Source organism: Macaca fascicularis, chromosome 7 (genome assembly GCF_037993035.2).
Source record: "Macaca fascicularis isolate 582-1 chromosome 7, T2T-MFA8v1.1".
NCBI lineage: Eukaryota > Metazoa > Chordata > Mammalia > Primates > Cercopithecidae > Macaca > Macaca fascicularis.
The window spans coordinates 10062047-10074677 of NC_088381.1; the positions used below are offsets into that span (position 1 = coordinate 10062047).

The 12631-nt window shown below is 43.5% G+C and overlaps 1 protein-coding gene across 7 annotated transcripts in view; it reads left to right on the forward strand.

The window, feature by feature from the left end:
• RYR3 (ryanodine receptor 3) overlaps positions 1-12631 on the forward strand; it is a 566003-nt gene that overhangs the window by 485475 nt on the left and 67897 nt on the right. For all 7 annotated transcript variants that reach the window (XM_005559076.5, XM_065547708.2, XM_065547709.2 and 4 more), the window contains exon 67: positions 1603-1843. In XM_005559076.5, the coding sequence (XP_005559133.3) occupies positions 1603-1843 (241 nt within the window). The remainder of the gene's footprint in view (positions 1-1602; positions 1844-12631) is intronic.

Consider the following 12631-nt stretch of genomic DNA (forward strand, 5'->3'; position numbering starts at 1 on the left):
CCAAGGAGATAGAAGCTAAGGCAAAATCACTGCTTTTGATGGACCTGTGATTTAGGTAGTGGAGTCCACCAGTAACATCTTTACCCATATAATCTCCTGGATCATGAATACAATGTCTAGGCTAAAGGGAACTATTAATCCAACACTGGTATTTACTTTCCTGGACCAAGGAATTGCTGTCCTTCTGCAAGACCAAGGAAGAAAAGTTACTGCTTCTTCCTGTCTCACAGATGAACTGAGATCAAAATTATAAATATCTTGGGTGCCAATGGCAGCTAGATAATATAAGCCTCTGTGGACATTTGAATAGAGTTGGTGTTCCTCTATTACCCAGTAGCCCTAAAATATTGTTAACCATAAGGTAATTTTTCAATGAGTTTCACTTGGTAAATCTGAATTAAGGGAAGGAAGGGTTTCAAAAAAATCTCCTCCCTTACCTTCCTAGAGGTGCACACAGGGAAAGTGTCACAGCATGAGGGCCACTGATGGAAACTGAAGTTTGGCCTGTTACTCCACAGGGTGAATCTAGATTTCATTCAGACAGGCTACTTATTTCTTGGTGACTAAACAAAGTCAATTTTAAGTAGTAACCCCAAATCACCCACCTAAGGTGTCGCCATTCTGATTACATATCCGGAGCAGAGTTGCTTATTGAAGAAGGCTAAGAAGTCACAACTTCTTGGTTAATATGTCTCATCAGAGAGTGCCATTGACCTTCTTTTCTAAAAGTATCTTTTTTATAAAAGTAAAATATAAAGTGATATTTTGAAGAAAATGGCTGGAATGCAAGCTGTTTCCAACTGAAATGCTTAAGCTAAAGACACTTTGAAATACACATGTGAATGTACATTGTCAATGGTTCACAACTCTCAGTCACTCATTTTTTTCTTACAATTACTCTGATCTTTAAAAAAAAAAAAAAAAAAAAAAAGACCAATGGAATGGCATATTGCTCTTTCTCTGATTGCTTGTTTCTGCTTTTCAACTTCTAGTGACCACCCCAGCCTCTTTATATTTATTTATAATTGATACCAGACTCATATCCCTCCCTCGGAGCCCAGAGGAGTCTCCAGGCAATAGGTTGGCAGGTTTCAAGTCTTGAGGGTTGAGGATGGTAGTAGGATTAATGTGCTTTTAACAACAGATTGTTCTGTAAAATAACCAGAAAGCATATATTGAGTGTGCGCTCTTAGCACAGTACTTGTTGTTAGTAAAAGGCTTCCTTCAGGAAGTTTACAATCTGCTAGTGAGGCAAAAGCAAAAAGAATGGACTATAAAATAATACAAAATAGTCTTTCATGAAGAGCTGAGGGGTGTGGCATAGGCCGTGTGTGCATGAGAGGTTCAGGGGAGGCAGGAGCTCCCCATGGCCTGGAAGAGCAGAGCAGGAATATGGACCTTCTCCCATAGCGGCCTCGGTCCCCCATCCCCCGAGGTAGCTCTATGAGAGGGAAGTATCAAGGGGAAGATTGAGGAAGTGAACAAGGGGCAGGTGCCATCCTCAGTTGATGGGATTCCACAGCCCCACCTTTCAATCATGTCTTTCATTTTCATCAATTGCCATAATACGTGAAATGACGGGGAGGCTCTTTGTAAACCCAGTGTATGCGCAGCCCATCATCAGCAAAGCCAGGCCCGACCTGCTGAGAAGCCACTTCATCCCAACTCTGGAGAAGCTGAAGAAAAAGGCTGTCAAGACCGTGCAGGAGGAGGAGCAGTTGAGAGCCGATGGCAAAGGGGACACCCAGGAGGCGGAGCTCCTCATCCTGGACGAATTTGCGGTCCTCTGCCGAGATCTCTATGCCTTCTACCCCATGCTGATCCGCTACGTGGACAACAACAGGTACGGAGGAGAGCACTAGGAGCCTGTCTGCCCCTCTGTGGGGCTAGTTTAGGCAATAGAATAAAACGGAAAGATGGTGTTGGGTTGTTGACAGTGAGATAAAGGAGGTGATAGCCGCCCCCACCGTTCTCCTTCCCAACACCAGTGGTTCCTGCTGTAGGAGCTCTGGGCAGTGCTTTCCTGGAGCGACGATTCTGTGACATGGTCTGTGACAGGGCCATCCCCTCCATCTTTATGGGCTACCGCAGGTCAGAGGAAGTTGGTCAAATAAAGGTAGCAGTGACCCACTTCTGCCCCTCTGCTGTTCACTCATGTATTCCTTCAACCAGTACTGCCTGACTGTGTGTTAAGCGCTCTTCTAGGCTTTAAGTGACAGGAGTGAATAGAACAGACAAGCTCTCTGGCCTAAGGAGATTTCTTTCTGGGGCTAGGAGAGGTGCATAAACAATAAACAACCCATGTAAGTAAATTATATGGAGCGGGGCAAGGGGAATTAGGAGGGTCAGGTTGGGGTGGAGTTGTGTTTTTAGATAGGATGTTACTGAGAAATCTGCATTTGAGCAAAGACCTGAAGTCAGTAAAGTTTGGAACCAGAAAGATCTGGGGCGAGGATGTTGCAGGAAGAGGAAATGTCTGGTGCAGGCCCCGAGAAAAGAGTGTGCTTGGGATGTTCAAGGGTCCAAAAGGAGGCCAGTGTAGCTGAAGCAGAGGGAGGGGTGGGGAAGAGCAGTAGAGGATGTCAGAGGGGCAACATGGGGCCGAGAGTCCAGGCCTGGGAGGCCACTGTGAGGACTCTGACTTTTACTCTGAGTGAAAGAACAAGCCCCTGGAGATTTTGAGGGAGTCTGTAATGTGATCTGATTCACTCTTTGGGCACTGTAGCAAGGGGTGGAGGCGGTAGGGAAGGAAGAAGACCAGTGGGAGGTTCTCTATGATCCAGGCAAGAGTGGAATGTGATCCATAGAAACTGAAAATGGATTAGCAGTGTCGGGGTGGGAGAGAGTGATGGGGAGGGACTGCTTTATGCTTTTTCTTAAGGACTGGGGTTTCCTTTTGGGGTAATGAAAATGTCCTGGAACTGGATAATGATCATAGTTTCACAGCATTGTGAATGTACTAAACATCACTGATTGCAAATTTTATGTTATATGCATTTTACCAGGTTTTATTATATATATATATATAATATATAATATATAATATATATAAATATATGTAAAATATATATATATTTTTTGAGATGGAGTCTTGCTCTGTCACCCAGACTGGCATGCAGTGGCATGATCTTGGCTCACCATAACCTCCACCTCCTGGGCTCATGCGATTCTCCCACTTCAGCCTCCTGAGTAGCTGGGATTACAGGTGTGTGCCACCATGCCTGGCTAATTTTTTGGTATTTTAGTAGAAATGGGATTTTACCATGTTGCCCAGGGTGGTTTCGAACTCCTGAGCTCAGGCATTCTGCCCCCCTGGGCTTCCCCAAAGTATTGGGATTACAGGCGTGAGCCACCACACCTGGCCTCTTTTTTCTTTTCTTTTCTTTTCTTTTCTTTTCTTTTTTTTTTTAAGTTGATGGTGACTGAGGCCAGGATGGTAGCAGTGAAGGTTGCCAGACGTTATCAGATTCTGGGTCTGTTTTGACGGTAGAGCCCTTGGAATTTCCAAATTGGGAATGAGAGAAAAGAGAAGAGTCAAAAATGATTCCAGGAGTTTTGACTGAGTACATGGAAGAATGGCCTTTTCAGCAATTGAGGAAGACTGTGGATACATCAGATTTGGCCAAGGTTGGAGTGAGGTTGTTGAGGGGAGGATCAGGAGATCACTTTCAGACATGTTGAATTTAGTTGCCTATTCAATAGAAAAGTGAAAATGTTGAATGGGTAATTGCATATAAGATCCAGAGTTCAGGGGAGAGGTCTGGTGTAGACATACGCATTTTGGAGTAATCGATACATTTAAGGACTGTGAGACTAGATGAGATAAGTAAAGGATTGAGGAAGAGACAGAAGAGTTCCTCGGTACTAAGAGGTCAGGCAGAAGAAGATGAAGAGCAAATGAGACTGAGAGGGAGAAACCAACAAGACAGTAGGAAAGCCAACAGAATGTTGTATCCTGGGTGCCAACTTCACAAAGAGCTTCCAGAAGGAAAGAATGACCAACTGTTTCGAATGCTCCTGGTAAATAAGATGAGAACTGAGACTGGGCATTATATGAAGCAGCTCATTAGTTATTGGTGACTTTGACAAGAGCAGTGTCTGTGAAAAGTATTGAAGATAAAAAGCCTCTTTGGGATGGGTTAAAGGAATGAGAGAAAAGGACTTGGATCCAGCAATGAAGGCAACTTGTTCAAGTTTTACTCTAAAAGAGAACAGAGAAATGAGACACTAGCTAGAGGCAGAAGGGTGGTCAAGAGAGGAGCTGTTAACATAGGAAACTCGTCAGGTTGTTTCTTCACCAATGGGAAGGATCCAGTAGAGACGGGGGCTATGATCATGTAAGAGAGAGACAATTTCTAAGGCAATGCCCTTGAGCAGGCAAAAGGTCGGCCTTAGGAAGTTCATCTACAGCAACAGACAGGAGGGCAGAGACTGTGGGTGCTGATGCACACACACACACACACACACACACACACCCCTACATTCAGAGAGAGAGGTCTTTTGGGGTCCTTTTCTGATTGCTTTTATTTTCTCAGTAAAGTAGGAAGCAAGATCATCAGTTGGGGATGAAGATGGGGAAAGGTGCATAGAGGTTTGAAGAGTGAAGAGAAGGTATGAGGTGGTTTCCAGGGAGAGTGGAAGAGTCGATGGACCAGGGAAATGCAGGGTGATTACCAGGCAGCATTAAGAGATCTCTGGTCATGAATTTACAGTAAGACCCATTAGCAGGTTGTCTGTTTCTCCAGCCAAATTCAGCTGTCAGATATCAACCAAGAATAGGAAGTAAGTTGCATTTAATGAGAGGTGAGGTTTTGCAAAGTGAGTATGACAAAAACAGGTTAGGGAGTTAAGGGTATATGTAAGGGGGTAATTATAAAGATTTACATGGAATTTAAGCCGGATGATGAGGAGGACAGAACGTAGAAAGCCTAATGTGCATGAACAGACAAAGGATCAAAGCATTTTTGGGGAGTAGGTACTAGATAGGAGGAAGGTGGTGGTCAGAGAAGTGAAATGCATGGATTTAAGATTATGGGGTTAGGGGAGGTTACAGTTATTAGTAATGACCATGGGATTGCATGCTGAGGCAGGTGGAGGGCAAGACCCTTAGAGAAGAAATCAACCGACGAAAAGGCCATGGAGCTGGAAAATCATAAACACATATGTTGAAGTCACTGAGAATGAAGACCGGTGACATGCTGAGATGAATATTAGTGAGATATGTGCTAAAAGCATGGGCAAAGGAAGAGGAATGGCTCGAATTAGTGGCCACCTTGGTATGAGATGAAATTCAAAACTGGAGACTTATGGAGATACTTCATGCTGCGTGTCTCTATTCTGGCATTTGAGCACCATTTAGAGAGGAGAGGTGGAAAACAGCACAATATAATGAATTTATCCAAACCTGCTGCTCCCTATTCTCAAGGCCTCTTCCCCCAACCTGAGTCCTTCAGGAGGGTCACCCAGAATCCTCATTGTCTCACTATCCCTTGCCTTCAGCCCTTCACACTGACTCTGTGCACCTTCCCTTCTCTCCCATCAGTCAGTCCCCTGGAGTGGTGGCCATATGCTATGCTGGACAGGCTGCATATCCCAGCTCACCGTCTTCACTCCTATTCTACAGAACTTCAAAGGTTGAAAGTCTCTAATGTCATAATTAGGAAAATTAATTCATGTCATAAGAGAAATTTTTAATGTAAGTCACTCTTTCCCCAATGTTCATTTGGTGCACAGAATTTAGCTGAGTCAAAATAAATAATTAAACATCAATTATATGAGAAATGTGAAGGCTTGTGGGAATATAAGTCTGTAAAATCATAAAGCTATTGATAGGGTGAACACAGACATTTTCACTGTATCTTATAATATGATCCTTACCCTATTTGTGGGTTTTGTTGCTTTTTTCTCTGCAACCAAATATGTGTCAGTTGTCCAAGTCCATTCTCCAGTTCTCCAGCACCAATTGGGTATCCAACAATCCAATTTAATTCTGACAGTAACTATGCAGAGTTAGTGCAGATCCCACAGGTTAAGGGCTCAGTTCTGCAAGACTGTTCCATTTCAGACACCAGCCACAAATGAGTTGCCCAGGCTACTCACACTTCTGCCCAACGAACTGCAAATCCCATGGTTCTCATGACCTGGTTTGATAATTCACTCAAATCTGATAATTCACTGGAATAGCTTATAGAACTCGGGAAAGCACATTAACAATTACAGGCTTGTTAGAAAAGAATCAACTCAGGAACATTCAAATGGAAGAGACGCATAGGGAAATGTATGGGCGTAGGGGAGTGCAGAACCTCTGTGTCCACCCTGGCACACACCACCCTCCCAGCCCATCGATGTGTTTACCAACCTGTAGGCTCCCTGCATTTCATCGTACGAGCTTTTATGTAAGTTTCATTGATAAATCATTGGCCATTGGTGATTGAGATCGAACCCAATCTTCAGCACCTCCTCTCTCCCCAGAGGTAGGGAGTGAGGCTGAAAGATCCAACCCTCTAACCATGTGCTTGGTCTTTCTAGCAACCAGTGCCATCCTGAAGCTACCTAGCCCTTCCCCACTCAAAGGTCACTTCATTAGCATAAACCCAGGTATGGTCAAAGGTGCTCGTTATATATAACAAAAGAAACTCCTATTACTCAGGAAATTCCATGAGTTCTAGTAGCTCTGTGCCAGGAAACAGAGGCAAAGACTAATATATATTTTTATTATACCATACCCTTCTGAAATTTAAAACCCTAAAATACAAATTTGAAAATGTTTAATTTTAAGGTACCCATTATAGATATTGAAGGGATGCAGAAATATTTGGGGGAATATTGGTAACTTTTGAGTGGTAACCCATTCTGCCACGGGCAAGAAATGGGCCTGGATATACTCATTTTAGCATTTATTTTAATTTATTTTATGAGGCAAATTGTACTTACTATTTAAAATAACCTAATTAAGATTACTTATATTTAGCATTCCAATAGAAACACTTTACAACAACACCTTACACACACACACACACACACACATACACTCTCTCTCTCTTTCTCTCTCTCTCTCTCTCTATATATATATATATATAAAATATATATATATAAAATCTTTTCTTTCCTTACCTATCTATGGGAAATTGTAGTCATTTTCACACACACAAAAAACCCTGCTTTTTTGAGGGTCATTTTAGTCATTTCCCCATCTAATAATGTTAGCAGTGTAGAGAAGGAAATTGCCAGAATTTGAAGTGAAAAATAAAAGTAGAGTAAAGTTGCTCCTGGAATAGCTCGTTAATTGCATTTGTCACTATTGACGATCAAGACTCAAGACAGAGTATGTTATACTTATGCAGTGTTTGACAGTTGCTAAAAATGGCAATGTCAGAGAGTCTTTGAGATCATCATTAATTCATTCATCTCCACTTTTCTTCCCAGAGCATCACGGTCATATGAGCTGTGCTGGGAAATACAGCCTTCCAACATGAGTACCTTTACTTTCTTCAGGTCCTCTCTTCATCCAAAAAATTAGCTGGCTTTGAATTACGGAATCGTGGCCTTGGCAGGGTTGTTAGAGGTCACCTCATCTTACCTCCCAGTGGATGGAGAAATACCCCTTCCTTTTCCCTATCGTGACTTTCTGCCTCTGGTTATTGGGAAAAGTGGAGGGCAAAAGACGAGAGGGACAGCATTGCCATGCATGCAGTCCCATTCCAGTTTCAGACAGTTCAAACCATTTGAGCTCAGAGGATAACTCCTACCTATCAGCTCTAATTTTACTCTCCAGAACCACACAAAATTCCTCTAATCCCTCTTGTGGCAGCTCTTTAAATATGTAACAGAGCCATCTTGGGCTTTCCTCTTCCCTGCTTTTTCTTGTCATATTAAACCTTTGTGCTCTTTTCTGCCCTGCCACAGCAGTGTGTAAAGTTTCTTTGGTGTCTGGAATACTCTTCTGAAGAGCGGCTTCTGTTGATCAGTGTCCAACCTGAAGCTGACCCAGAATAAGCAAGAACCAGTTGTGGTGTACTCAGTGGGGGGCACATAAGTGCTTTGCTTCCTCATGCCAGGAGATAAAAGTCAAGATGTATTAAGTCTCTCTCTTTTTTTTTTTTTTTAAGACAGAGTCTCACTCTGTTGCCCAGGCTGGAGTGCAGTGGCATGATCTTGGCTCACTGTAACCTCTGCCTCCCAGGTTCAAGCGATTCTCCTGCTTCAGGCTCCTGAGTAGCTGGGACTACAGGTACACACCACCATGCCTGGCTAATTTTTTTGTATTTTTAGTAGAGACAGGGTTTCACCATGTTGGTCAGGCTGGTCTTGAACTCCTGACCTCAGGTGATCTGCCCGCTTCTGCCTCCCAAAGTGCTGGGATTACAGGAGTGAGCCACTGCACCCGGCCTAAACAAGTCTCTCTTTCTAAAAGGCAATCATTTTCCTAGGCCCCTTCCTGAGAGTCAGAAATATTTGGAACTTAGCATTGAACTTTAAATAGTGAGATTTTTGGTAAAAACCTCTCTCTCAAACTGTTGAAGGGCGTTAGAGTAAATCCCATGCAGCAACTACCTCAGGCTTGGGCCTCTGGGGGAGGCTTTGGAACAAAGCTGTAAAAAGCCCTTACCTCCGAAGTAGCCATGCTGACCGTGAACACAGGAGTGTGGCTTTATTTTCTTTCAAACCCTGATCATTTATCCGTTGTTTTTGTTTTGTTTTGTTTTGTTTTTGTTTGTTTGTTTGTTTTTGTTTTTTGGGGAAGGGACAAAGTCTCGCTCTGTCGCCCAGGCTGGAATGCAGCGGCGCGATCTCGGCTCACTGCAACCTCCACCTCCCGGGTTCCAGTGATTCTCCTGCCTCAGCCTTCCGAGTAGCTGGGATTACAGGCATGCGTCACTACACCTGGCTAATTTTGTATTTTTAGTAGAGACGGGGTTTTGCCATGTTGATCAGGCTGGTCTTGAAGTCCTGACCTCAGGTGATCCACCCGCCTCAGCCTCCCAAAGTGCTGGGATTATAGGCATGAGCCACTGCGCCCGGCCCCATTTGAGTTTTTGAAAATGAAAGTCTAAGTCTCCATACTCCTGCCACCATCCAGGATTCTGTTCCTATGCTTCTTGTTTTTTTCTGCGACTGTGCTCAGTTATTTCATCCACTTGGGTTGCTGCTGCTCCTTTGGTTGTTGTTATAAAGTTAAGGGGTACAAGTATAGTTTTGTTACATAGATACATTGCTTTGTGGCAAAGTCTGGACTTTTAGTGTAACCATCACCCAATACGAAAACCTCTCTGGAAAATAGTATGGAAATTTCTCAAAGAACTAAAAATAGAACCACTATTCAATCCAGCAGTCTCGCTGCTAGGTATCTACCCAAAGGAAAAGAAATCATTATATCGAGTAGATACTTGCACTCATATGTTTATTGCAGCACTATTCACGACAGCAGAGATATGATATCAACCCAAGCATCCATCAGTGGATGCCTGCATTTAAAAAAAAGTGGGATACGCATACACACACACAGTGGAATACTGTTTAGTGATTAAAAAGAATGAAAGCGTGTCTTTTGTAGTAATGTGGATGGATTGGAGGCCATTATCTTAAATGAGACAACTCAGAAACAGAAAGTCAAATACCACATGTTCTCACTTAGTGGGAGCTGAATAATGTGTCCACGTGGACATAGAGTGTAGAATAATAGACACTGGAGATTCAGAAGGGTTGGATGGAGCTGAGGGATGAGAAATTACTTAATGAGGACAATGCACCTTATTCGAGGGATATGGCAGACTCTCTGACGGTTACCTCTAAACCCAGCCTTCTTCTCTGCCTACAGTCTTGAGTTTTCCAATTGCCTTTTGACAAGCAGTGCGGATGTTAAAAGAGACCCACAGATCAGCTAGGTATCTACAAGAAAAGCGACTAAATATTGACAGAGATGGTGGATCCCATAGGAGGCTGGGATCAAGCAGGAGAAGCACTTTGTTGCGTTAATTGGGGGCAGAGAGGGTATGAGTGAATATGAAAAGCTGAGTCAGGATCTTCCGTGCTCCCACAAATACCTTCCTTGACTTGTGTGCCTAGGGGAAACCTTTAATGAGATGTTTTTCATTGCACTTATCACTCTGAACTTGAAGAAAGAATCTCAGTCGAGATAAAGAGCAAATATCTGCCTCTTAGAAGAGGGGTGGCCAAAGAAAAATATGTTCAGCTGAAACTGCATTCTCACACGAAGGCGAGAAGATGAAAATCCTCTTCCTTCTCCCACCAGGAAACCACAGTTACTCAAGAGTTTGTTCCTGATGCTCTTGCTCCTCACAGTCCCTGTGGCTGTGCTTTTCCTTGGCTAGATACAATAGGACCCTCACCTTTTCCCACTGAAGGCGTCTCGAAAACCTATGAAGCTCATTTAAACCAAAACACTAAGGAGTGAGCAGCTGGTAGTTCTGATAAAATTTGACATTTGACCCTGAAAAATCAATAAGAAAGAAATCAGAAAGCATTGCCAACTTCAAGCCTCAAGTTTGAATTGCATTTGGCTGCTTATAATGGAGAATTGGCTATAGTGGCTTAAACAAATGAGAAATTTAATCTCACACAGAAAAGAAGTCCAAAGATAGCTCAGCTAGGGCCAATATTGTTCCTCGTTAGAAAGCCTCATTCCTTTGTCTTTATTTATTTATTTATTTATTTTTCGAGACCGAGTCTTGCTCTGTGGCCCAGGCTGGAGTGCAATGGCACAATCTCGGTGCTCGCTGCAACCTCTGCCTCCCGGGCTCAAGCGACTCTCCTGCCTCAGCCTCCTGAGTAGCTGAGATTACAGGTGCCCACCACCTTGCCCAGCTAATTTTTGTATTTTTTTTTTTTTTTAGTAGAGACAGGGTTTCACCACATTGGCCGGGCTGGTCTCGAACTCCTGACCTCAAGTAATCCACCCGCCTCGGCCTCTCAAAGTGCTGGGATTACAGGTGTGAGCCACCGTGCCCAGCCTCATTCCTTTGTCTTTATATCCTCAACATTGCCTTCCATCTTTGAAGTTACTTTATGATATCATAAGCCAATTAGAGTTCCATCCATCATATTTTCATTCCAGACAGGAAGTAGGAAATCAACAGGAGAAAGGCAAAAGGCACCTTCAGCTATCTGATCCCTTCCTAGAGATTTATTTCCAGGAGGCCCATCCAACAACTTCTGCATTCATCGTATTGATCAGAACTTAGTCACATAGCTGTAGCTCAAGGGAAGCTGGGTAATGTGATGTTTAGCAGGGCACAGTGCCACCCTGAACAAAATGGGGTTTGTTACTATGGAAGAAGAGGAGAATGAGTGTTGGGCAGCAATGCCAGCTATAATAAAGGAGAGGCTGCTTGAATCTGAAAACAAGAGAGATTAGATAAGAATGTCCCTGAGACTGGAACCAAGGGCAGTAAGGAATTCAGGAGATAAGAGAAGGATCCCAAAGTGATCTTGGCCTCATGAGTCTTTATATTTCTTAGCCTGGTGCTCCTCACGAATGGGTAGGAGGTACAGGCTACCCACAATTCAGTCTGATGTCCTAGAGCTTAGGGAACTGGCTTTTGGTAGCTGTTACCCTACATGGGGCAAGAGGCATCAGGTTTTTCGGACCATTTTGAGACGCAAATTTTTTTACCTTAGGAAAGACAATAGTTTAACTTGTGTCACTCTGATATTGCGATATAATAAATATGTATTTGCTCTTCATCCCTGCTTCCTGGCACAGAGCTCCTAAAACTCATGGAATTTCCTGAGGGAAAGGGGTAAAAGGAGCATCTTCTGTTATTCATAATAAGCCCCTTTCGACCATACCTGAGTTTATTCTAATGAGGTGACTCTTGGAGAATGGAGACTGGCTGCCGGATGTACCAGCTCTGCAGTTAGAGGGTGGGGACTCTGAGCCCCACCACCATTTCCCCTCCCCTAACCTCTGGGGAGGGGAGAGGGGCTGCATATTGAGTTTAATAACCAGTGGCCAGTGGTTTCACCAATCATGCCTAGATCATGGAGCCACCACAGAACAAAACCCTAAGCTATGGGGTTTGGAGACGTCCATGTTGCTGAACACACGAAGGTTTTGGGAAGGTGGTGTGTCTGGAGAAGGCCTGAAAGCTCCCTGCCTCTTCCCCTATGCCTTGCCCTATGCATTTCTTTCATTCAGCTATTCCTTGGTTGTGTCCTTTATAATAAACTGGTAATAGTAAATCCAGTATTTTACTGAGTTCTGTGAGCTGCTCTAGCAAATTATTGAACCCAGTGAAGGGGTTGGTTGTAGCCAATTGGTCAGAAGTACAGGTCACAACCTGGGACTTGAGACCGGCATCTGAAGTGAGGGGCAGGCTTGTGGGTCTGAGCCCTTAACCTGTGGGGCCTGCACTAACTCCAAGTAGTTAGTGTCATATTTGAAGTGTAGGTCATTCAGTCAGTGTCTGAAGAGTTGAAGAATTGTTTTATGTGAGAAAACCCCCACGTTTGATGTCAGAAGTGCTGAGCAGAGAAACAGTGGGGTTTTGTTTGTTTGTTTGTTTCAGTTAGTTTCATGTCTCTGTAGACATTTGAAAATGGCAACTTACCCAGCCCTTGGAAGTATAATTTAATTTGAATATGTAAGCTACTTCACTGCAAGACAGCTTAC